The sequence below is a fragment of the Vipera ursinii genome (assembly GCF_947247035.1).
Source record: "Vipera ursinii genome assembly, chromosome: 1".
NCBI lineage: Eukaryota > Metazoa > Chordata > Lepidosauria > Squamata > Viperidae > Vipera > Vipera ursinii.
In genome coordinates, this window is record NC_139512.1 from 51713165 (window position 1) to 51740284 (window position 27120).

At 42.1% G+C, this 27120-nt stretch overlaps 1 protein-coding gene across 3 annotated transcripts; it reads left to right on the plus strand.

The window, feature by feature from the left end:
* The first annotated feature begins 5351 nt into the window (after positions 1-5351).
* Positions 5352-20200, plus strand: PGF (placental growth factor). 3 transcript variants are annotated; one of them, XM_083369195.1, is made up of 7 exons: positions 5352-5962; positions 11245-11287; positions 12765-12961; positions 14585-14661; positions 16870-16899; positions 16990-17057; positions 19021-20200. In XM_083369195.1, the coding sequence occupies exons 1-6, from the start codon at positions 5906-5908 to the stop codon at positions 17048-17050; spliced, it is 465 nt and encodes a 154-aa protein (XP_083225321.1). In that variant the 5' UTR covers positions 5352-5905; the 3' UTR covers positions 17051-17057; positions 19021-20200. The 3 variants fall into 3 exon arrangements, with proteins under 3 accessions (XP_083225321.1, XP_083225323.1, XP_083225322.1); XM_083369197.1 differs by having other exon boundaries at positions 12765-12820; XM_083369196.1 differs by lacking the exon at positions 16990-17057.
* The last annotated feature ends 6920 nt before the right edge of the window (positions 20201-27120 follow it).

The following is a 27120-nucleotide window of genomic DNA, read 5'->3' on the forward strand; positions in this document are numbered from 1 at the left end:
TTATTTATTTTTGGGACTTATATGCCGCCCTATCTCCCAAGGGACTCAGGGCGGCTTACAACAATAAAAACAACAATACAAAAATTAAAAAATGAATTAAATAACAGCCCCAAAATAAATTAACTACAATTAAAAATTAAAACATATTTAAAAACCCATCATCAATCCAGGTCAGCCTGATGGAAGAGAAAAGTTTTGAGGTCGCGGCGAAAGGACTGGAGGTCCGGGGCCATCCGAAGCTCAAGGGGAAGCTGGTTCCAAAGGGCTGGTGCTCCCACAGAGAAGGCCCTCCCCCTGGGGGTCGCCAGCCGACATTGTCTGGCCGACGGCACCCTGAGGAGGCCCTCTCTGTGTGAGCGCACTGGGCGATAGGAAGTCGTCCCCGGTAGCAGACGGTCCTGCAAATATCCCGGGCCTAAGCCATGTAGGGCTTTAAAGGTAAGTACCAGCACCTTAAATCTCGCCCGGAAGACAACTGGTAGCCAATGCAGCTCACGCAGGAGGGGTGTAATTTATTTCCCACCTCTGTATTTATATAGGCCACGGCATAATAAAACCCTAATCCTGATCTGTCTTGTGGATCACTAACAATAAAAATGTACAAAATTCTATTTTTATGGCATTTATCCAAGATCAACAAAGTTAATGTTTCTGTTGGTTTCTGGGGAATTGACCTCTTATTCTTAATGGTGCTTTAAAAAAAAAAGAAAAGAAAAATGCCAAAGAATGGAAAAAACAGAGATTAAGTGGAAAGTTGTTTAAAAAAATGAAAGTCCTTTTATGGTTCTGTTCAGTCAGTTCCCAGATAATATGCCAGGTTCTTCAGTACAATTTGGTTTCAAGGTACTGTCTTAAACTTTGGGACTGCCAAAGTGCTTTGCATAATCATGATTCCACCACTTGTGATAAAGCAGGTTTTCCAAACCTGGGCACTTCTCAGTGTGTAGATTTCAACTAAAATTCAGAATTCTCAGTAACGGATGTGAGTTGAAGTCACATATTGAGAGGATACTCAGGTTGGTGTGGTGAACTCTGTGCTTCATCCTAGTGCCTGCCCAACAGTTCCTAGAATTCTAAGTCAATAAAATCACTATAGATAACTTATGATCCTTGACCATTCATACTGAATTCTTCATTAGCACTCTTGCATCCAAACTAGAAATGATATTACTTGTGAGTCTGCATTATCAATACAGCTGACCAGGACCGATGTAACAGTAAATTTAATAAGTAAATAAAATACAGTATGAATTGTGTTGCAATATGCATCAACTAATAAGAAAGTCACATCCCCGCCAACACTGGAAGGGCAAGCTTCAGTATATAAACAAGCAGCAAATCCCATACTCACTCATACTGATGATATTACCTAGTTGGGTAATGAAATGTCTGGAAGCAAACAACTAAGATTCCATAATTCAACCCTGAGTTACAGATATTCTATTCTAATTGGCATCTTGTTTATTAGACAAACATCAGCCAGACTGCAGGCCAAATGGACAGGCAGGAGGAGTTCAACTCTTTCTCTTCATCTTCTATTAACAAAAAAACTTTCCAAATTTATCATTTGCATTTTAACATGTGACTTGTGCTTTTTATTGGAGTCTCCCATTTCTGATAACCAAATTTGTTATTTTCTATTTTATGAGTACACTTAAACCAGCCCTCCCCAAACAAATGCTCTCTAGAAAGGTTACCATAAAACTGACCCAGTATAGCTAATAGAGCTGAGAATTATGGGAATTTTAGTTTGGTACCTATGAAGAACATACACTGAATGAAAAGGATCTGAACTTTGAGGAAAAGAGAATGTAGAAAGTTAGGCATAGAAGGGACAGGCAGACTGCTACCCAGAAAAAAAATGGTTGCTATTAGTGCTTTTCCTGTTCTGCTTCTGCATGGCATTCACATGGAGATGCCATTCTCGTGTAGTGGTTTAAGTGCTGGACTAGAATCAGGAGACCGTGAGCTCTAGTCCACCCTTTTCGTGCTGAGGTTGGGTGGTGACTTTGCTTCTCACACTCTCTTGACCCAATTCAAGCCACAGAGTTGCTGTTGTGTGGAAAATAGAAAGAGACAGCATTATGTACATTGTTGTGAGTTATTAAAAATAAAGTGGGGATATAAGTCTAATCTATAAATAAACTGATTTACCCCTCACTATGGGTAAAATAGGGACACGGTGGCTCAGTGGGTTAGGACACTGAGCTTGTCGATCAGAAGGTCGGCAGTTTGGTGGGTCGAATCCCGAGTGCCGCATAACAGAGTGAGCGCCTGTTACTCGTCCCAGCTTCTGCCAACCTAGCAGTTCGAAACCACGTAAAAATGCAAGTAGAAAAATAGGGACCACTACGGTGGGAAGGTAACAGCATTCCGTGCACCTTTGGCGTCTAGTCATGCCGGCCACATGACCACGGAGACGTCCCCGGACAAGCGCTGGCTCTTCGGCTTTGAAACGGAGATGAGCACCGACCCCTAGAGTCGGAAATGACTAGCACGCATGTGCGGGGGAACCATTACCTTTACCTTATGGGTAAGATGATTGGAGAGGTTTTTTTCTGGTTTTGTTGCTATATTCTTTCAGCATGTTATCAGACTGTGGGGGGGGTGGCGGGGAAGAGGAACTTTCATGAATTGCAGCAGGACTGGTGCAGGTCTTATTTCAGGACTCTGCCTAAGTTCTCTGGATGGGTGTAATTGTGTGTGTGTGTGTGGCCTTGGGGGTACAGGAAGAAGAGTCAAAGCCCAGACAATAGTATAATAAATGAAATGTGAGTCTAAAGGAGGGCTGGGGGTGGGAAAAGCTCTTGGAAGGAACCCTCCCTAGTTTTGAGACGAGTAAAAGTAAGGGAGGGGAGAGATAATACTTTTAGGCTTGCAAGGTTCTGCAACAATAAAGCTCTTGTATTGGTGCTTCTGGTATGAATTACCTCAAAGAGCTGACAGTGGGTTTCTCCACTTCTCCTTCAGTATCCCAGCAGGGTGCCTCTCACGTTAAAATAAAATGAAATAAAGGCATGGGTAAAAAGATGCCACAGCAGAAAGTCCTAGGGAAGAGGGAGGAATATAGGTCCTTTACATTCCTGACCAAGGCAGGAAACTTTCAGCTTTATGGAACTGTTAAAATTCAAAACAATGGTGGGCAGCAGAATGTTCTTTGTTTATTTGATTCAGTTATTTGATTTACAGCCTGCCTTTCTACTCTGGCAACTTCTCAAGACAGCTGGCAAACATTAAATCCAAATCTTACATTTAATTAGAAATAAGAATTGGCTTATTTTGACTCAGATCACTGGCCCACTATTCAGCACTTTCTACCCAAGTTTCAAAATGTTCTGATAAAATAAGAATTCTCTGAACACTAACACTACTTCCTGTAAGTGGAAACTAGAATTTCTTTTTTTCTTACTATATTTAAATATTATTTTTACAGCAAAGGCCTCAAACACAGCTTTCAAAGAAATAAAATCCAAATGATAATATATCGTAAGTCAAGTCACAATAAACATTTACAAGCATAAGAAGCAATAATGCAAAAAAACAATGACATGTCAAAGAAACATAAATTGCTTCAAGCCAAAAATCTGCCAAAACAGTCACTCAATTATTATATTGTAGAATACAAAATGAGGAAAAGTTTGATGCTTACAAACAGCGACATTTTGGTAAAAGAAATCAAATGGAGGTGTGGATACTCCATTCAATGCTGCATCAATATGTGTGCCAGGTTGATGTTTGTTGAAAGGGACAGAAATTTGATTGTAGTCATGCCTGTTATCTTGATTTTTCTTTAAAAAAAACTTCTCATGGATGCCTATGCTTACAGCCCCCACTAGGTCTGGCAAATATAAGAATGCAATGAATGTGATTCTTGGGCCAGTCAAGATTTTGCCCCATTCAGGCAGCAAAACCCACACTCACTTGTTCTAATGATGTTACCTAGCTGGGTAATGAAATCTCTGCAAGCAAACAATAAGCTCAGAGATCATAGAACTGCACAGTTCAACCATGAGTACATATATTCTGATAGTATACATATGAATTCATATTTATATCTGTCTATCATCTACCACTAAGACACTGTGTAAGGCTGTGTAAGCAACATACCTCCTCTGGTTTACAGCAATTGAGTAAAACCATACAACCAATTCAAACATCCAGAGTAAATTTCATCAAAATTAAAAAAGTTTTTTAAAAATGCAACTAAATATAGAACTATAGAAAATAAAATGCAAAATATGGAATACAACTACATTTATTTAAAATGTGGACAATCACGCAATATTTATACAGTAACGCATGTTATGTCACTTCTATGTTGGCAGTGAAGGATGTTTGAACTTTCTTAAATGGATGGTCTAAAGAACAGTGGCTGGTACTGTCAAGGTCATGCATAGATAAGGAAGGACTTTACAGGTAGCCATGACAAAACTAATGTGTACAACTCTGATCCTCCTTTGCAAATACTTAAGTGCAAACTATATAGTGCAACTGCTGAAATAAGTTTTAGGGCCTGTTTGCCCATATGCCAATTTGGTTGCAGTTTCCTAATGAAAAGTTTTCTATAGACAATTTAAAGAGAGATGGGATTAATCTCATTTTGCACACAGAAGTGCCTTCCTTGTCTGAGTCTCTCAGAGGCATCCCAGATTTCAAAGAATGCCTTCAGCTCACACCCACACATTAAGATCTTCTAAAGAAAACGCTTTTCCAAGCCTCATGACTGGTAAGCAATGTATATTTAAACAAGGGTCTTTTCCTAAGCAAGATCCGCTAGTGCTGATGTTGATGTTCTTCTTGTTTTGAGGTCATTTTAATTCACACGCTTATTTAAATAAATTTCATTCTTTCTTTTCTGCTTGATGCTTTCATTGTCCTGTTATGTCTCAGTATTAATTGAAGAATGATACTTCCTACTCTACAGTATCGAATCTAACCCATTGCTGCATCACCATCATCATCACCACCACCACCATCATCCTCTGCTTAGCAGGGACAGCCAGAACATAAGATAGAATAAAAATAGCTACTTGGCATCAGATCTTAGCTATCTTGAAATATCAGGAAATGATAATTATCCCTTCTGTTATCTTTTAATTTTCTTCTAGCAGGGACAAAGAGAGGTGGGTGAAAATTATTTTTATCTTATTCTGAAAAGGGGCTTTGATTAATGAGATAACTTGCACTTGTGTCTCTGTTGTGAGCAGACGCTACTATTGCTCCACCTCAGGCATTATTTAAAAACGTCTCATGTCGAAGGAAGGCTGGGAAGGTGAACATCAATAAACGGCAAGCAGGAATTCCTTGGTAACTCTTCAGGCTATATAGTTCAGGAAAGCACTTATCGGCGCTGTCTGGGGCCGGCGACTGTGGCGCAGCGTGTCTCGCTCGGAGCAGGCAGGCGTTGTTCAATAACCCTGGAGATTTATCAGGCCGGACCTTGCCGGCGGAGTAAGTCAGGCTTTCCCGCAACAGAGTCCTCTCGCAACGCGCCCGCTACCTCAGCCAAACGATCCCGGCTGGCCACCGGAAACGCCCTCCAGAGATCCCCGGGGCTGCAGCGGCAGAGAGCGAGGGCGGAGTGCCAGGGGCCGTGGGAGGAGCAGGAAGGCGGGCAGCCTTCACATGGCCCGGGGGCAACACAGGAGCGACCCGCGCTCTTGCTCCCAGTCGCTGCAGCCTCAGGCGGAGCGAAGCGAGCGGCGTGCTGGAAGCGGCTGCTCGCTCGGCGCGCGGGATTCGTACCTGATTCCGAGACACGAGAGGCTCTTCGCGGAAGCCGCCCGGAGGATCCGGGAAGCGCGACGCTTTTGGCTTCGCCCCCAGAGGCTTCCGAAAGCCGGCAGTAATATAGTCTATACTGATTGATCCTGGAGGTCAGGCGTGGAAGGAGCTGGCGGCCGCGATGCAACTTCTCCGAGGTTTTCTGGTAGCTCTTGCTCTGCATATGGTGGGCGCGCAGGTAAGGTGAACGTCGGAACCGGCTAATTAGTCGTTCCCGATCTCTGGCGGGATAGATCTGTCCGGATTTGGAGGGTGGGGATGGGGGGGTGCCGTAGCCTGCTATTTCGCGTCCCAGTGTTCCTGCTGGGCGTGCGATGCCCGAATCCGCTACTTTCCCATGTCGCACGCCTTGGTCTGGTGGTGGGGCTTGCGATTGTGTTGCCTGCTTTTCTCGGAGAGGATGGGGCGAAAAATCCCCGGCGGTCGGCGCTTTTCTTTCTTTACTAAAACGAGAAGAACCAACCTGGAACGGAGCTCGGAGCTCGGAGGCGTTTTGCTCAGGTCTCAGATTTGTAGAAGCTACACTGTCAAGTGTTTCACAGATGAAGAGCGGAACATCAAGGCACCCAATTAAACTCCCCATCGTCATGTGCGTAACTTTAAGTCATCTGACCTGAAAGCCTAGTTGTGTAGGTAGGAGGTGGTTAGAAGTACTGAGTAAAAAGAGTAAGATCTGCTCAGAAGTTGCAAGGTAGAACTTCAGCACTGAAGAGCAGACGTGGGGACTTGGATAAAACTTTTGATGTGGTAGGGCAGGATATAGAATCTACCAGGCTTGGAGAAAGGGGTGGAGGCAATTCCCAACACAATCTTCAATTTAGAAAATATTGATACAGTAATTTTGATATAGATATGGGCACAACTTTATGGAGAACCAAATTTCAAGTTTAAATTCAATAGTGTTTTGTTAACATTCTTTAACTGCCCTGGTATCATACTGACGTACAGTATGATATGTCAATATCACATGGATATGTCTTTTCCAACCTTCTCTACAATTTCTTATGAGTGAAATGCAGATTCCAGACCCATACGATAACCAGAGGACCATATTACTGTGCAGAACATGGAATCCTCTTTTTATGTAGATTTTTCAAGCTTTTACAAAGGAGAAATTCAATTATCTCTATAGCAATAGACATAGACATATATACCACTTCACAGTGCTTTACAGCCCTCTTTAAGGTTTACAGAGCCAGCATATTGGCCCCAACAATCTGGCTTCTCAATTTACTGACATCAGAAGGATGGAAGGCTGAGTCAAGCTTGAGCCGGTGAGATTCAGCTGCTGAACTGCAGGCAGCTGGGGACCAACAGAAGTAGCCTGCAGTACTGCATTCTAACCACTGTGCCACCCCGGCTCACTTTGCAGCTGATGTTTTGCTATCCCCCCCCCCCCAAGTATTTCTTTTTAACTCATCTGTAAAGTTGTTAAGTCCACACACAGACAATTAGTTAATGGAGCCAGGGGAGTCCTGTGCAAAAAAGTCCCTGAGGCCAAGAACAGCCTGGCTAAAAGCACCACAGGGTAAAGAGGTTTCTGGAATAGAGTGGTGTATGTTTTCACAAATGCTTTGGAAGAAATGCTCTAAAAAAATAAGAGGGTTACATGCAGTGGAGGGTGAGAAGGGGTTATTCATAGCTTTACTATCTACAACTTGAATTTTTTTCCCCAAGTTGAACTAGATTCCTGATACCTACATGGACACTTTTGTGTTGTTTTCATGAAAATTAAACAAGTGATTTGTCATTGCTGCCTTTATCTTATTGTTACTCAGGATAGCTTACACCCCCTGACATTTCTAACTGATCTCTTACCAGATAGTAACCTGGTTTGATCCTACATCAGGCATAGTACAACAAGAAAAGGAAAGGAAAGAAGGAAAAAAGCAACTTAAGAAAGTTGGTTTGCTTAATGTTCAGCTGAATACAGTTGAGAAAGAAGAGGTGACTGATTTTTCTGCGGAACTGTTGGAATGGCTCTTGTTGGAACTGCTGACCCTCCTTAAAAGAAACGACTGTTGCTGAGTGCCTTCTAGCCTAGGTCTGCTCCTTGACACCAGATTGGCTTTCTTCAGCTCAACCAGCCTGGTCACACAGATTGTAATCTCTGTAATGGAGATTGTAATGGAGATTGTAATGGATATTGTAATCTAACGCATTTGGACAGAATCAGATTGCAAAAAAAAATCCATTAGTTTCTGAGGCAGGTTTGGATTAAATTCAGCCCATGTTCTAAAAGTATTAGTATTAGCCAGTAGGAATGCCTTAGATTTTTAGTAGTTCAGTACAATCATTCATTGGATCAAACTTCAGTTGACTGAAAAAACTTTTAAATGCAGTAATATTGGATGGCTAGCCAATCCAGAGTGCTACTTAGCATATACAAACAATCTACAGATTTATTCTCTAACTAAATCAATATAATGTACATATAAAACAGATAATGATGGATTATTGCTGTCAACCTTTGTTATTTGATGTAAATGACTGATCATTTTCCATTTTTATGGAGGGCAGGGAATCAAATTATTAAATTTCAACTATATACAGCTGTATTTGTGCTTATGTAAGCATTTCTTATTGAACATTGTTATGAATTAGTATGAGTTCAAAATTATAACCATCAAATTCATCAACTGACTGAACAAAATTTGGGGAAAAAATAATCTTTCTGTATGTAGAGGCTAATCCAAAGTATGTTTTTCTTTTACCATACTCTTTTCACATTGCTATTTTCATCTTAATCTTAGGGCTATCAAGCTGCATCTCTAGGATTTAATTCTATTTTGTCCCTTTGTCTTCCTTTCTTCCATTCCATTTGATCATTAAGGACTCTTCAAATCTTCCTCCACTCTTATATAAATGTTATAATGGCCAGATATGGGAAACTGTGTGTTAGACTGACACCTAGTGTTTCTAGCACAAAGTTGGGAACTGCAAGAAGACAAGATAACATCATCAAATGAATCATAGCAAGATAACTGTTAAAAATGACAGATGCTGAATCTGAAAGTTTTCTTCTATATGTCTGATTGAGTAGTGATTTTCTCTTATTCTATGTATGTGTATGCCAGAGCTAACTCAAGACATTTTGCTGTTTCCCATGAAGGACAACTGCATACACAGAAACTAATTTGACTAGTAGTTAAAAGTTATTTCTATGCTGGCAAGGGAACAACATCCTTCATCAATTTGAGACAGTAAATAGTTTTAGAATATTCCATCAGATTAGAAACACAAGTAGTGTTCTGCCCTAATCTTGACTATTGCAACACGCTATACATGGGGCTGCCCTTAAAAAGCATCTGGAAGCTCCGTTTGGTTCAGAATACCAATGGCCCACCTGGTTTTGTGCATACCTCAGTGTGCACATGTGTCAACTCTCCTGTGGGAGCTGCATTGGTTGCCAATTTGTTTCCACATGCAATTCAAGGTGCTGGTTGTCACCTTTAAAGTTCTTCATGGCTTGGTACCAGGTTATCTGAGGGACCGACTCTTGCTGGTCACATCTACCCAACTCACTAGAGTGGGGAGGCAAGGAATGTTGCGGTCCCATCCCCTAAGGAGGTACATCTGGCAGGGCCCAGAAGAAGGGCCTTCTCCATGGTGGCTCCCTTCTTCTGGAACATCATCCCTCCAGAAATTAGATTGGCCCCCACTCTGACACTTTCAGAAGGTCTTGAAGATGTGGTTTTGCCAGAGGGCCTGGGGAACCCAGAATAGGATGGAGCCCATTAAACGGCTGATATGAGTGTGTGTTGTTGCCAAGAGGGGAGGGCGCAGTTATTATTTTATTATTTTTTATTATTTTTATTTGTTTCTATATTGTGTTTTATTTTCTGTAAGACATCTAGAGTTGGCGTGAATGAGTAGGTGGCTATATAATTTTTCCAAAATAAATAAAAATAAATAATTCTGGGTCATCTGGCCTGGTGACTTTTGCTACCATCTCCCCATCCATATGTAGCGGGGGTGGGATGAGCTGAAGAGGCAGCGTCAGGAGATGCCTGGGAGGAGGAGTCAGGCAGAGAGCAGTTGGGGCTCTGCTGAGGCCTATGGTGGGGCATGGGCACCAGCTGAGGGAGGGCAGAGGGGAAAAAAAGGCCAGGGAGGGGGAAGGCTATAGAGAGGAATGGGAGAGACTTCTGTGGGGTAAGCCTGAGAGAGAGAAAGGGATAAGCTTGCCCCATAAAAGCCTCTTCCCTTCTATCCCCTTCTCTCCCTCAGGCTTACCCCACAGAAGCCTTTGCCTTTTTATCCCCTTCTCTCCCTTAGGCTTGCCCCAGCCTGAAGGAGAGAAAGGGATAGAAGGGAAGAGGCTTCTGTGGGGCAAGCCTGAGGGAGAGAAGGAGATAGGATAGGACAGATTTCTGTGGGGCAGCCTGAGAGAAGAAAGGGGATGGGATAGGTGAGGCTTCTATGGGGCAAGCCTGAGGGAGAGAAAGAGATAGAAGAGGAGAGGCTTCTGTGGGGCAAGCCTGGGGGAGAGGGAGAGGGATAGGGATAGGACAGGTTTCTGTGAGGCAGCCTGAGAGAGGCTGATCACCATCCCATCACATGACCCGCCTGTTGGAAGGGACTAATCACCACTTCCCCACGTGATTCAGACAATCAGAGATGCCTGAGTGTGGGACCACTGTGGACCAGCAGCCATACCAAGAGGGCCAGGAGAATCCGGACTCCAGCAGCCCTTTTGGGGATAGCACTACACATATCTTAACTAACCATGAAAAGACATCCAATAAATCCATAGATTATTTTAAATCTTCCATTCTGAAGGTGGAAAGAGCTGATTTGAGAGTGGGACATACAGTCTTAGAAACCTTCTCGCAGACAAATGTCTAGGACCCTTTTTCTCAGATCTTGATAACATGTTAAAAAGCAATTTTCCTTGAGTATGTTGGGACTCCACCTATGGGATGATTGAATCCTGTTTTCTTGACCCATTCCCAGTATTCAGAGAAACATTTGCTGCTATGATGAATTCCTTCCCAAGAGGGAAAACATAAAAGTAAGTGAGAAGAGTATGACAAGGATCATTTTTCCTATCTTTATTTTCTGCTGGAATAAGCTTGGCAGAACTTTGGAAGGCATTGTCTCTACTTTTAGATTTTTTACCAAATCATAGTTAGACTTCTCCTGTTGTTAATGGATGAATGAATGTTTGAACTACCCTGAGATGAAATTAATGGACACTTCCCTTGTGTTATAATTTATTTAATGAAATAAGACTGTCAATTATCTCTGAATTCAGTTTTGTAGACACTGAGATGAATTAAGTTTGCTGCTCCCAGGATTCTCAGCTGTAAACCATTTGTACTGAAAAGTCTGGTTGTTACAGTTCCCAAATATCTTGGAGAAGGGTTATGGGGCATGATATGTCAATCTTTCTACCTTTCTATGTCTGGAATGTATTGGAAAAATTACCTTTCCCCCCTTTTTCCCCTCTATTCCCAGAAGAAAGACGTGGTTCTTCAGAACAGCACTACTGAGAGAGCAGGTGAGTATGAAACATGTGAAGCATGACCTTCTCTTATAGTGTGAATTTGGACTATGCTGTATATGTCTGTCTGTGTAATCTATACAGTAATGGGAAGAGACTTGGAAGCTGTTTATGTGCTCTGATGCAACCCTTTGGATTTATTTCAGAAACCCTCACCTTTTTTTGAGAATCCCTTGACCTAGTCTACAACTTCTCATATTACAATCCCTTCCAAGTTTTTCCTTTTCCTTTTTCAATTACTACTTTGTTTACTTAGATCATAAGGTCTGAAATAGTTGTCATCTGTAGAAATTGATTTAATAAAGAATGAAAAACACTATGGCTCAACTAGTATTTTCTTGGGGGAAAAGCAATAGGAACAAAGTGCAAGATTTTCCTCCATTTTCCATTGTTCCAATAATTTTCACATTCCCAGCAAATATATTTTTTAATCTTGCTAACTGCAAAGACTTAGTTTAGCGTTACTTTTAATATAACTGATCTTGTTTTAATCCACAATTTACAGTTAAATGATTAAGGTTCAAAGGGTTAATGGACAAGACCCTTGTTCAACATCTTAAAGAACCGTGGCTATTCAATAGATGCAAATCCAGCATTTTTTTTTTACTTGGCAGACATCATTGTGCAATGAGTAATGATTCTTGCCCTTCAAAAAAAAGTGTGTTGGGTGAGGTCAGGGAATGAGAGCTCATAAAAACTTGGATTTTTTTCAATATTTCCTCCTTTTTTGGAGGAATTTTGATTGGACTCTTAAAATGATTGCAATTTAATCTGTGAGGTTAGAGGCATCGTTTTTAAGGGGCACTGGATCCCTAATACTCATGAATGACATGTTGCTAACCTTGAGGAAATGGTACTGAAACAGAGGCAAGGCAATGTCACAGAGTCATAAGATGTAAGGGATGTTGGAGAATATTTTGTTTAATTCCCTGCATAGTGCAGGAATCTATTGCTATAGTATCCCCAGCCTCTGTTTAAAGCTTTTCAGCAACTGAGACTCTACCATCTCCAAAGGAAGTCTTGTTGTACAGCTGTTGCCAACTGAATGTTTTTCCAGATGTTGGACTAAAACTCACACCCATGTAATTTAAGCTCATTATTTTTGTCCTCTTCTTTGGAACAATTCTGAAAAATTCTGTCCCATTTTCTACATAATAGTCCTTTACATATTTGAAGCAGCTATCAAGTCTCCCCACAGTCTTTTCTCCAGCCTACACCTACGCACCACCTCCAAATGTTCTTCAAAGATTTTTCCTTCCAGAACCCCTGTCTTTTTGGTTGCTGTTCTCTGGAGACACTCCAGCTTGTCAAAATCTTTCCTAAAATGTGCCCAGAACTGGACACAATATTCTAGTGCAGTCTGACAAATATACAAGTGAGAGACACAGTGGCTTCCTACATGTACTTCCTGCAATGGATATATGAAAGAATTGGCAAGTAAATACTTTACTTTTATACTTCATTTCTTTTGTAGTGGTATCCTTTTTTGATGTTTGGAATCGTAGCTCCTGCCAGCCCTTGGAAAAACTGGTCAGTGTTGTATCAGAATACCCACATGAAGTGGAGCATGTGTTCAAACCTTCCTGTGTTTCCCTGCGTCGCTGCTGTGGATGTTGTAGAGATGAGGCACTGCAATGTGTTCCAGTGGAAATGGCCAATATCACTATGGAGGTAGGTGAGAACACTATAGTTCCACTTATCCTGGAGCACGGGGTCACTTCCTCATCTTCTCTGCAGTTAGCTGCCAATGCTTGTTTGTTTCATGTAAATGCAATTCAGAGTTTGCTGCTAAGAAGCTAATGTTCTGTGGCGAGGTTCCAATAGCTTTTGAATGAACATCTGGAGCTGTTCTTAATATTTTGGTTAAAAACGTATATTATTTTCCCATCTTTTCAAAACCCTACAACTCCATTGTGTAGGACAGTAAGATGGTACACTTCAGTTCTCAGAATACCTCAGCTAGTATGCTGCCTGAGGAATTTTGGGAGATGAAGTCCACACATCTTAAGATTGCTGACATTAAGAAATGTTGTCTTAAGAGAAACAAAAGCAGTTCTGCCATGGAGTCAGATGAAGGAATTGTTGTCAAGCAATAACATTCGATGTTAGCAGCAGTGCCTCAGAGTCACTTGAAAAGCCCATACGTCGGAAACTTGACATCTGCCTTAGAACCAGACTGGATGACACATTTATGTATGAATTTGTATAGTATTCTTTTTACTTTAAGGATGTGTGTATCTGTTTATATAACATTGGGACAACGTAATATTTGCTTACCAACTACAATTGGGACCAGCAACTCTCTCATTAAGAACAACAATCTTTAAGTGAGAGAATCATATGACCATGGCTTATAATTTCACATCTGTGTTCTGCATTAATTCTGCTTGTTGGAAGCCAGTTGTGAAGCTGGCAAATGAGGATCATGTGATCATGGGGTGCTGCAACAGTCGTAAATGCACACAAGCCACCAAGCACAAAGCAGCAATCACATGACCGCAGGACACTGCAGCAGACATAAATGCAAGGATTGGTAGTGATTTTTCCCCCAATTGTTGTAATTTTGAATAGTTACTTAACAAGGCAGTCAGTGAGCAAGGACTGCCAGTAGGAGGTGTGGAGATGTGGTGAGTTCTATCTGCCTCATGGTAAGAATTGCTTTCCCCGAATTTGCTACTTGCCTAGAAGGCGATATCAGCTGTTTAGCTAAATAACTATTTGCCCCATCAGGAAACAGCAACTTCAGAGAGGTCATTTTCTCTGGAAGTCTGATGTAGTGACAAAAAATTAAAAACAACTCTCCCAACATTGCCCAAATTCTGCTTATTGTTGTTCCCTCCTGGGGTATTTTTAAAAATAAAATTCAGATACGTTACATGGCTCTACATGTAATGGAGTATATGCAGTGGTGTGTTGGAGACAGTTCTTACTGGCTTCTGAGAGTTGATTGTTAAATTTTCTGGAATTTTATGGGCTGAGAGCAGATCTGAGCCTTGATGCCTTGTGTGCCAATCAGCTGTTCTGTGATGGAACGGTAGCAGTGGTGCCAATGGAGCCAGTTATTAAATATTTCTCAGCATACCACTGTTTACATGCATAAATTCTTTTAACATGTTGTCTTGTCTGGCCCATAGATACAGTTTGCCAAAAAAACCTTCCCTTTAATGTGAAAGAAAAACCCATTGTTCTTTGTTAATCTATGGCTCTGAGGAACAGAGTCTGCTCTTTGGCCAAATAGGAGAAATGAAAAGAGATAAAGATGCTCAACAAATTACTTATATTTTACCTTTTCAGCTCAAGAAGATCAACCCAGAGAATCATTTCCCCTTCATGGAGTTGTCATTTACTGAACACAGGAAATGTGAATGCAGGTGAGCAACTTTGCTGTGGCATTTGGTAAGTGCATCTGGTGCTTCACAATATCCAAAGTAGGGAACAAGGGAAAGCAGGCTTTTAATAAACCCCACCAACCCATCTCCTATTATATTTCAGAAACTGGTACTTTAGACTTTCTGTTAGTGTCACACAAAATTATGCACATGAATGCACATGAAATACATTACAGAATGGCAGACTTTATTTCACAGGTTCAAGTTTTTATTGGAACACAGTTCCAGCAACTGTGCTTTAAATTTAAAAATACATATATGGTTTTGTGATTAGTGCCAGTATAAAGCTTATCTATCCATTTGTACAAATATCAGGTTTTCCATTGGAGATGCTTTTCCCATAATCATGGTGTAAGAGAGAGAAAAAAGAAACTTTTGCATTGTTAATGTTAATTAATTTAGTCACAAAACCTGACCAGGTTTATAGCAGATCACCCAGATACATATCAGTGTTCTGAAATAAATTAGGCTCACAGTTACTCTAATTGGGGTACTGTTTTCGACTGACATCATGATAATAATATTTACCAATCCCCACCATATTTTATCCTCTGATTAAAAGGAATATATTTTCATTGGGTTCTTCAAAACTTAATTTTGTTTTTCCCATATCCAAATCAGCAGTTGTAAGATTAAATTAAGGTTTCTGAGAGATCAAAGTGTTCCCTTATAGATATTTCTATCTTTGCTTAGTGAGCCCAAATATGCAATTCTCAGTTGGTCTTTATAGAATTTTTCAGAAAGAAGATTTTGTTGATTTCATTGGAATTGAGCCTGGCAGAATCATTAAATCTCTTACTTTGCCATTCCTTAAAGTCATTAGAATTTAGCATGCAAACAGAATTAATCTGAATTGGATAAAAAGTTTTCATAATTCTGCTGAAGAGTTTAGGAATGTGTTTTTTAAAAAACAAAGTAAAAAAGAATTAAGGCAAAATTATTAGGAACCTGAATTCATTACCAAGTGCTACAGTCTGTATATTTTCTGTTCCAGTAGAAGATCAGCATGTAGACATCCTGCAATTATTATGCATGCTTGTTGCTTAATAAGCTGGACAACATGTGATGAAATATGGCAGAGGTAGCAGCTGTTCTAATTCAGATGTTTTCCATTACATTTGGGACCTTTACAGATACCTTATCTTCACTAAAAAAGGAAGGAACAGCCTGTGTCCCTCTCATGTTCTGGCATTCAAAGATAATTATGCATCAAGTTGATCAAACCTCTAGAGCAGTGTTTCTCAACTTGCAAATTTAAGATGTGTGGACTTCAGCTCCCAGAATTCCTCAGCCAACTATCGGGAGTTGAAGTTCACACATCTTAAAATTATCAAAGTTGAGAAACACCGCTCTAGAACTACCCAGAATGGAAGAGCTCCTGGCAAAATTTGGGTACTGATATGCACTATTAATTTTTCTTAGCTATTGATGGTCATGCTATGTGCTTTCTTTGCCTTTTTAACAAAGTGTTTCTTTTTGAAACATTCAGGTTTTTTCCCCCTAAAATCCTCCCCGCCCCCCAGCTCCCAATTTCTTATGAAGATATAATCTCCCTATGTAAGCCAATTCTTTGCAGAGTGGCATTATTAGGCATTTGTTGGGATTCCTGGAAGACCCATTGTAAAACTAACATATCCGGTTACAGACATGTCATCTCACACTTCATTTATTACTCTAAAGCAAGGCTGAACAAACAAAGCCTTGTTATACTTGAGGCTTTTGGAGGGGGGCATCCCTCAGAGCCTTCTCTAATTACTCTTGTTGAAATTAAATAGGGTTTTCTCTTTTTTTCATTGCAAGAGAACTCCTAAGGAAGTTGAACAGAAGTTGGTAAAGCAGAACCCCAGTAAAAATCAGAAAATCCAGACTCTGCATTCTTGAGTGATGTGGTCCTATTGTAGTTCTGGTCTTCTTAGAAAATGTCAAAAGCTTTCCCAATTCTGCTCTATATTTCAGCCTTTCTGCCCACTGTTGCCCTCATCAAAGTCACTGGAAATTTCTAAATCTGGCACACAGATGGTAAAGGCAGTGTAGCATGAACTATATTTAAGGAGCACAGGCTGTGGGACACTCTTTTAGGGAATCTGCCCTTTCTCCTGACTGGATTTGTAGCTCCACATCTTCTAAGTGCTCTGTATGCCTGTGGCAGATACCACCATATGCTAAAAGTGACTAATTCTGTTCCCCCAGGCCCCGACAAGATGCTCTGAAGTCAGGGAGGTAAGTGGCATTACTAAAGATTCTGGAGGCTGGGACTCTCTGCAATGTCTTATCTCCCACCCACTCTTTTCCCCACCTTTCCTCCAAAAGGAGGAGGAGACTCAAGGGACGCAGCAAGAAGAAGCGGGCAAAGCAGAGACCCAAAAATTGATCTCTGTGTGAGTATCAACAGCAGGGATAGGGAAAAGAATACTATGGTGTGTGAGTCATAAGCAGAGTCTATCTTTCCTTCCATCAGTACCTGATTTGGCTTCTGGATCATGCAAAGTCAGTGGGGGGAAAAATCTTATTGGCTTGGAAATCTCATCTTACTTTATAAATAAGCATCGATCAGTGTGGATTCATCTGCACCCATTTCTCCGTTCTCTGATGGTTCAGTCTGACTAGACAGCCATAGCTTTTCTTTGCTCTTCTCTGTGCTCTGTGCTCTTTTTTTATGGCTACATAGCTAATACGTCTGTCAAACGATCTGAATGAGTGCCTGTTAGTTTAGGTCCACAGCAGCCAATGAACGTGTGAGCATAAAAGTGGTGCTAAACAAATGTTGTATATTAACACCTGGAAACAAATAAAAAAGAGAATAGTCTGATTTAAAGAGAATTACTTTTAAGGAAGGGACGCGGTGGCTCAGTGGGTTAGGATGCTGAGCTTGTCGATCAGAAGGTCGGCAGTTTGGCAGGTCGAATCCCAAGTGCCGCGTAACAGAGTGAGCACCTGTTACTCGTCCCAGCTTCTGCCAACCTAGCAGTTCGAAAGCACATAAAAATGCAAGTAGAAAAATAGGGACCACTACAGTGGGAAGGTAACAGCGTTCCGTGCGCCTTTGACGTCTAGTCATGCCGGCCACATGACCACGGAGACATCCTCAGACAAGCGCTGGCTCTTCGGCTTTGTAACAGAGATGAGCACCGGCCCCTAGAGTTGGAAATGACTAGCACGCATGTGCAGGGTAACCTTTACCTTTACCTTACTTTTAAGGAAGGTGCAGAACCAATGAATGTCCATACACAGAGGGGAGGGGGGATTCCAGTGCTAGGCTGGAGAATTGAAGCTTGGATCTTCAGGTTCTGCCTGTAGCAAAAGGCAGGAACAGAGCTCAGATCTGTGCTTGGCTGGAGAAACAAAGTCCAGATTCCAAAGACCCAAAGACTTTATTTTTCCAGCATAGAAATCATCTTCCATGGAGAGGAGAACTTATGTGGAGGGCTGCAGAAATGAACCTTGAATCTTTAGGATCTGAGCTTTGCTTCTCCAGCCCAATGCAGGAGTTCCTTTCCATGCACAGATGGGAGGGGAAATCCTACGCTGGGTTGGAGAAACAAAGCTTGGATCCAAAGATCTGGACTCCATTTCTACATCCCAGGAGTTCCCTTCCTTCAGCAGGCAGTTCTTTCACTCCATCTGCGCAACAATTCAAACGATTGTTAATAATCACAACTGGAAGAGCCAGGTCATTGTGGTCATTGAGTGAAGCAGTCATGTGGGCTATTTACTTCACAACCACTTTGTTCAATGACCAAGTTTCTGGTCCCAATTGTGGTCGTAAGTCAAGGACTACCTGTAATTGTCACATCCCATGGCTAACTTTTAACTTTTGTATTTGTCTTTTACGTATTGCCCTGTTAACCGCCCTGAGTCTCTTGAGAGAAGGGCGGTATATAAATTAAATAAATAAATAAATAAATAAATAAATAATAGTTTTGGCTTGTTCTTTTTGAAGGGGAAAAGTAATGCCGTTTTGAGATTGTTAACATAATAGCATTGGACTACAATATTTTAAGATTGAGCCTAAATGTATTCCTTACAAATTTACTTATTAGTTTATTAGTAATAAACTGATGTTCGCAGCTTAAAGAAGAATTCAGCCAATAGGAGAAATTCATGGAGGTTTTACACGCAGAGTGGAATGTAATTTTATTTTCTGTATCCGGGTATTCATTTTAGATTTTTAATGTAGTCAATAGCATAAATCTACTTGATCTTATAATGCATGTATTACAGCAGAGCAGAAACCAGAGTTTGCACATAAGAGTAGGAAATGTAATTCTAGCTGTCCATTTTCCATGTTAACATCTTTGGCTGTTTATTTGGTGCTGAGTCTCTTCTATACTTTCTTTCTAGGTGTGCCGTTTGATGATAGTTGTTGCTTTCTCAGCCAGGGGCAGTGCCGCAATGCCTCTTATTTAATTGCTAAGTCCTCTTCAACATTCTTCTGCAATTACAATCTTGACTGATGAATTCAGGGGGCTGATAGCAGCTTGCTCACTTGAAGTGCCAGAGCAAAAAGGGAGGAGTAAAGACAACATCCCAATGAGAATATGTCAGGACATTCTGAAGGAGATGGTTTTTTTTAAAATAATTGCATCAAAGGACTACCCCAGGACCAAGCGAAGACCTGTTTATTTCAGTCCATTCCCTGCCTACATAGAGCTAATATTTCACTGATTTCTGCAGAATTGAGAGTAAACAGAAATACAAGAAAACAGCAGCTGGTTTATGTTTTAAATATTTGGAGTTTGGGGAACTTAAACTATTAAGACAAATGTGAATACTTCCTCCTGAAATGTCTGGATGTTATCTCTCAGTTGGGAATTGAGAAATGAAAGTGAAGAAAAGTTTGAGCTAAACTGTTGTAAGTCAAGGACTACTTGTATAGCTGGTTTGGGGAGGGGAGGACGGTTGTTAAAAAAAAAAGTTCACGAAGTAGGTAAATTCTCTGGTCAGCCACATTCTAGACAACCCCATAGCTGATTTAAGCAGGTATTTCTGCCTGTCCATCTCATTGTACAATAGTGCAGGTTCACAATCAGTCATAAAAGAAAAGTAAGTTCAGATGAGCTTTAAAATGATAGTGGAACTGAACACAGAATTAGGTCTTGTTTTATCTTGAGATATAAGTGCATATCTAATAAAATACTAACCTTAATAATTGCAAGAAAGTGTGCAAGATCACTGCTAGATTTTGAATTAGCTTCTGTGATCAATTTATGGAAAACTTATTTTTAGAGACTGTGGATATCCAAAAAGCACAGATAACAAAAAGAACAGATAACCATAAAGACAGGTATCACGCCCATCTTACAGTATATAAATTTCCTGAGGCTTGAATAAACCTGAAAGAGAATTTTGACATGTAAGTTAAGAACTAGAATGATGGGAAATTTAAATATAAGAAGTTTATAAAAAGTGTAATGGCATACCTTTTGCAGTAATTTGCTCTTACAGTAATTTGCTACGAGATGTTGGGTGTGTGTGTTTGTGTTTGTCTGTTTGTAGTATGAGTGAACTCAAGCTGAAATAGGTGAATGGGGAATAGTCAGTGGCGTAGCGTGGGTTGTCAGCACCCGGGGCAAGGCAAGTAATTTGCGCCCCCTAACCCGTGCACCGCACCGCACGTCTGGCACCCCCCCCTCCACAGTGGGCGGCAACCCGGTGGCTCGGATCGGATTCGCACAGCCAGCACTGCAGTGAGAGTGAGTGACTGAGCCAGGCAGGGGCAGAGAGCTGCGAGTGCGAGCGCGCCCCCCCAGATGTTGCACCCGGTGCAGCCGGCCCCCCCTGCAACCCCCACGCTACGCCACTGGGAATAGTAACTGTTGGTCAAGAAAAGACAAGCAAGCATCATTATGTCTTGATTATTCCTGTATCTACAGCTGTTACTGATTCATATAAAAACAAGGTGGAATTTGCCTAAGTCTCTATATTTTTGAACTGTTATATCCGACAACATCCATGAATGGAAACAGAACTAAATAGACCATTAATTTAACCCAATGAAGTATATCGCTTCCTATAGTAACTTAATGGCAATATATTCTTGGCCCCCTGGATTGAAAGCCCTTTCTTATGTAGTAAAGTAGTGCATGAGTTCCTGCTTTTTCAGTCAATGCAACTTTCTAAATAAATTATGAGTTCCTGCTTTTTCAGTTAATGCAACTTTTTAAATAAATTATTCTAAATAAAATAAAAGTTATAGTCAAAACGCAAATGCAGATTTTGAAAATATTTTTGTTGGATCACCCTAGTCCCTTGTCTGAAAAAGCACTCCAAGAACTTGTCTTCTCCAGATGTATGAGAAACAAATTCCAGTTGTGATCCTTTTGAATTGCTGAATGATTTACCAGAGATAAAGGAAACACAATCCAATATGTTGGTCTGCATGCTTCCTATGTGACTTGGGGCAAATGATTCAAAGCTGCTCCTTTGCAATGTGAGTGTGATAGACTAGGAAACTTGTAATAATAAAGGCACTATGACTCTTGGAATGCTTCTTTATTGTAGTAATGATAACCAGATATATATCTTGACAGAGGTCACCAAATTTTTCTTTTTAGGCAATTATTTTCTGTCTTGTAATTTCACTGACTAGAGAGTCTTAGAGATGCCAACAGTTGTGTAGATTGGCTATGGATTCTTGAACTGGAATGTAGCTTTGCGCTTGATAGAGAGCTCCAAACCTAAAGGAAACTTCTTACCCATCTGAATAAGAATGCAGAAATTTCATATAGGATATTGTTGTTAGGATAGAAACTATAAGACTTGCTTTTTGTTACTTTCTGTGGTTGGCATCCTTTTTCCTTCTGGGTAGGAAATTTCCCCCATGTTTTTTTTGAAATTTTCAACCTGAATCTAACAGCATTTACTAGATTTTTTAAGGTTTAAAGTTGTACCCATGGCCACCCAAAATAATCCACAATATGAGTTTCCTTTTTACCTTGAACTACTCTAAATTGTATGGTTCTAGATATGCATGTCGGGCCCAGCAGGCCCGACATTCGGCGGGGCCCCGGGACTACTCACCAGCAGCCCAGCAGATGCCCGTAACCAGCCTCGCAACCAGCCGCAGACGCCCACGCCCGGCCGACGGACTCTCAGCTGCCAGACGCTGCGCCTTGGTAGGCGCTCCCCGGCGGCTTGGGGAGGGAGTACTCGGCCACCGCCAGGCCGTCCCAGCAACCTCCGGGGCCTTCCGGCGGGCCGGGGAGGAGCACGCCTGCCAGCCTGTCCCAGAGACTGCCGGGGACTTCCGGCGTGTCAGGGAGGAGCGCGCCTGCGCAGTGTCTCCATGGAGGCCCCTGCCCGAAGACGGCTCGCTCTGGGGCCTTGCTTGCTCTTCCCTGGGGACTGCAACCGAGCCTGGCGCGAGGACCTCTTACTGCTGGCCTTGCTGAGGAGCCGCAGGACAGGTGGCGATGGAACGCGGCCCAGGCTGAGCAGGCTGGAACTGCGGTGGTTCAGGGAACTGTGGGAGGTGGTGGGGATGTCGGGTCCTGCGCCTACGAGGGAGTTTGCCCTGGGTGGGGGGTGGCTTGCCGTATGCAGTGGTGGTGGGTCGGAGCCCAGGGGGTTTGAGGGAATATGCACCTGAGGAACAGAACGGTGAACCACGTGGAAAGCAGGAACCAAAAGGTGGTGACCGGGGAGGGTGGTGCTTAAGTAGAGGGGTGGGGGCTGTTGGCTTGTTTGGGCATGGTGGTGGGTGTGGGTCTGGCCAGCTATTTAGCAGCGTTGGTTGTGCTGTGCAACCAACGCTGACTTCGTTCGTCTTTGGGTGACTGTCTATGGTGCGGAATAAACGTCGCTCAGAAGAACCAGCTCTCGTTTCCAGTCACATTCTTTGTGCCTCGTCGGACGGGGCTGATACTGCATTTGGAAACGTTTTATTAAATTTTCATTCTCCCATGTACCTCCAGATTTTGCCCTCTTTATAGTGATTTCCATACTAATCCTTGTTATTCACCCATTTGGCAGGAATCCTACCTTGGTTTTAAAATTCTCATACCCAGTTATATTATAAATAGGTGATACTGTCTAGCTGACCTTTGAAATGCCACACAGGAAATTCCCGATATGAGGCATCCATAGTTCAGAATGCAACTTTCACTCTGGCAAGGACAAGGAAGTGATGGGAAAATGCTTTTGTTTGCCATATATTGAAGACATAATTAGGATCAAATTTTCCTTCACCCAACTGCACTTTGTCATACACATGACTGAGAAAGACACAGAGAATATGAAGTAAGGCTTATGAGTGCCAATATTATCAATAAAGGGGGGTTAGGTGCTTTCTGAGCTTGGTTGTTTTCTTGCAGACATTTCGTTACACAAACTAGGTAACATCATCAGTGACTAACACTGATCACTAGCACAGATGATGTTAAATAGTATTTCCCTATCACTCTGGGTAATGAAATGTCTGCAAGAAAACAACCAAGCTCAGAGAGCACCAAAGACCATTTCCACTCTGAGCTACTAATATTTTCCTTTAGCATTCCCAATAATACTTCATTTAGTACCTGATTAGTTCCATGACTTATTTTACATTATTTTAACTATAAATAAAATAAAGGTAAAGGTTCCCCCGCACATGCGTGCTAGTCGTTTCCGACTCTAGGGGCCGGTGCTCATCTCCGTTTCAAAGCCGAAGAGCCAGCGCTTGTCCGATGACATCTCCGTGGTCATGTGGCCGGCATGACTAGACGCCAAAGGCACACGGAATGCTGTTACCTTCCCACCATAGTGGTCCCTATTTTTCTACTTGCATTTTTACGTGCTTTTGAACTGCTAAGTTGGCAGAAGCTGGGACGAGTAACAGGCACTCACTCTGTTATGCGGCACTCGGGATTTGACCCGCCAAACTGCTGACCTTCTGATCGACAAGCTCAGCATCCTAGCCTACTGAGCCACCTCGTCCCTTAAATAAACAAATAGGAAACTATAAATGTCATAAAGCTCATGAATCTTTTTTGTACAAGAATGCTGGAGGCTCGACAGAACTACTAAAGGCATTTGTAGAAAGTAAGAGTCGTTGGCTGAGGTTAGTGTTTGGCTGGAAATAGCTCACTTTCTAAGAAAAAAGCTGAAGTGATTCAGAGACTAAATGTTAAAAAGGATATCATCTTCATCTGTTCCCCTTGTGAAAAACAGATGGTAAATATAATATATTCTTAACATCTGTATTCTCTGGCACAAAAAGTTTGAAGATCCTTAGAACATAACATTTTATGTGTATTAATTACAGTTGAAGTACTCAAATTTGAAATAGAAATAGTTCCTGCTAAGCCATGAGGTCCTTCTAAAGAAATTTTCTTTCTGACTTCTGAAAAAGAAATGGCAAACTGAAAATGGCTCTGCTTTTAGCAGCAGAACTGCAGCAGAATAAACAGCAGGCAGACTGGCTTTTCATATTTCCTCTCCAGGTAAGAAGAGGACTGAAGATCACCCAAAAGTGCTCCAGACCACTGCTCCTTGCAAGAAGACTGCAAAACAGCAGTCTCCAATGGGTGGAATATCCATCCCGCAGTCTCTGGCAGATGAGGGTGGAGTATCTATCTTGCTGAATTCATAGTTGGCATCTTTAAGGACACTGGGTTCATTATTTGATAAGTCTTTTCATTTATTAGAAACTTGATTAACAAGTTTTACAGCACTGGGTGAGTTTCCTTCAATCCTTAGCAAAACAAGTTTTAAACAATTTAAAGGCTTAATATTTTTTTGAGCAAACAGCAAAAAATGATTAAAACTTTGATTTTGGAAAATTACAAATTTATTTATTTATTTATTATTTAAATTTATATACCACCCTATTCCCGTAGGACTCAGGGCAGTTTACAGGGAAAATTTAAAATTAAAATACATAGTATACAAAATTAAAATCAATTAAAACTGGACTAAGATCCAGATAAATTTGAAATAAGATTTTGGAATTAAGTTTAAATTAATGGGAATATTAAAGGTCCGGATGATGCCCGACCTTCGCTCCTTCTGTCGCGATCTGAAGACACTCTTATTTGAACAAGCCGGCCTGGCCTGATGGGGGATGGATTGGGTTTTTATTGTCATTTTTAATATATGTATTTACTGTTTTTAGTTGGGCATATGTTTAGTTTTCTTTTAACTTTTGTATTTTTGTATTTTTTATATATCTGCCCTGTTCACCGCCCTGAGTCCTTCGGGAGAAGGGCGGTATATAAATAAAATTAAATAATAAATAAATAAATAAATAAAATGTTTTGTTTTGAATTCTTAAAAAAATGATAGGATGAAACTTTGAAAGTTGGTCACTAGAAGGAACTGCAAGGAACTGGAGATTACAATTGTTCAATAGTGGGTTCTTGGGTGCAGGAATGACAACGCAAGGCTGAGTACAGGAAAACTCATACTTTTATTTCTTGCTGGAAACTGTACTGGAGCAAGGGCTGCAACCAGCTGCAATATATAGTCCAGCCCCTAGGCGGCAGCCAATAGGTTTGAACCACCCATTGCCGCCTGGGGCTAGCCAATTGCAGGACAGGAGACAGTCTGGGTTGCTGGAGAGCCGTTAGCTGCTCCAGCAACCCACATGGTGTAACACAAAAGCCCAGTACATAACAACAGTTAAAGGAGAAGTGCAGCTAAATTTGACTAGTAATACAGAATGAAACAAAATGTTTTAACTATGGGCATATTAAGTTTAAGTTTAAGTTTAAGTTTATTATATTTGTATACCGCCCTTCTCCCGAAGGACTCAGGGCGGTGAACAGGGCACATATAAAATACAAAGTACAAAAATTAAAAAGAGAATTAAATACAGAGCCCGAGCTAAAACAATAAATAATAATGTAAAACCACAATAAAAAACCCCAACACATCCCCCATCAGGCCAGGCCGGCTTGTTCAAATAAATAGGTCTTCAGATAGCGTCGGAAGGAGCGAAGGTCACACACCGTCCGGAGCTCAACCGGCAACTGTTTCCATAAGTCCGGGGCACCCACAGAGAAGGCCCTCCCCCTGGGGGCCACCAGACAACATTCTCTGACCGTTGGCACCCTGAGGAGGCCCTCTCTGTGGGAACGCACAGGGCGGAGGGAAGTTGATGCCGGCAGCAGGTGATCCCCGAGGTACTCCGCACCCATGCCATGTAGGGCCTTGAAAACCATTACCAAAACCTTGAATCTCACTCGGAAGACAACTGGCAGCCAGTGCAGCTCGCGGAGCAGAGGTGTAACATGGGAGTATCGGGAGACTCCCAACACAACTCTCGCGGCTGCATTCTGTACCAGTTGGAGCCTCTGAGTGGTCCTCAAGGGAAGCCCCATGTAGAGAGCGTTGCAGTAGTCCAAATGAAAGGTCACGAGCGCATGAGTGACTATACACAGGGCATCCCGGTCTAGATAGGGCCGCAACTGGTGCACCAGGCGAACCTGGGTGAAGGCCCCCCTAGTCACAGCCACTATATGGTCTTCCAAAGTAAGCCGCGAATCTAGGAGGACTCCCAAGTTGCGAGCCCTATCTACGGGGGGTAATAGCTCACCCCCCCATGGAGAGAGATGGAATATTCTGAATATCCCGGGATGCCGGTATGCACAGCCACTCAGTCTTGTTGGGGTTGAGTTGAAGTCTGTTCCTCCCCATCCAGACCTGAACCACTTCCAGGCAACGGGACATCACGTCGAGGGCATCACTGGGGTGGTTTGGGGTCGAAATGAAAAGCTGGGTATCATCAGGATACTGATGATACCCAACTCCAAAACCACGAATGATCTCACCCAGCGGTTTCATGTAGATGTTGAACAGGAGAGGCGAGAGGACCGACCCCTGAGGAACTCCACAAACGAGTGACCTCAAGTTTGACCTCTGCCCCCCTGCCAACACCGACTGCGAACGTCCCAGGAGATAGGAGGAGAACCACTGAAAAACTGTGCCTCCCACTCCCAATCCCCTGAGACGCCGCAGCAGGATACCATGGTCGATGGTATCGAAAGCCACTGAGAGGTCTAATAGGACTAGGACAGAGGAATATCCCCTGTCCCGGGCCCTCCAGAGATCATTCACCAGAGCGACCAATGCCGTCTCTGTGCTGTACCCGGGCCTGAAACCCAATTGGTACGGGTCTAGATAATCCGCTTCATCCAGGACCAGAGGGAGCTGATGCGCCACCACACTCTCAACAACCTTCGCAAGGAAGCGAAGGTTGGAGACCGGACAAAAGTTATTTAACACAGCTGGGTCCAAGGCAGGCTTCTTGAGGAGAGGTCTCACCACCGCCTCCTTCAAGACAGTGGGGAAACTACCCTCACTCAAAGAGGCAGATATAACCGCCTGGAACCAGCCTCGTGTCCCCTCCCGAGCCGCATAAACCAGCCAGGAAGGGCACGGGTCCAATAAACATGTGGTGGAGCTCAACCTCCCCATAATCCTGTCCACTTCCTCTGGAGTCACAGAATCAAACTCCTCCCAGAT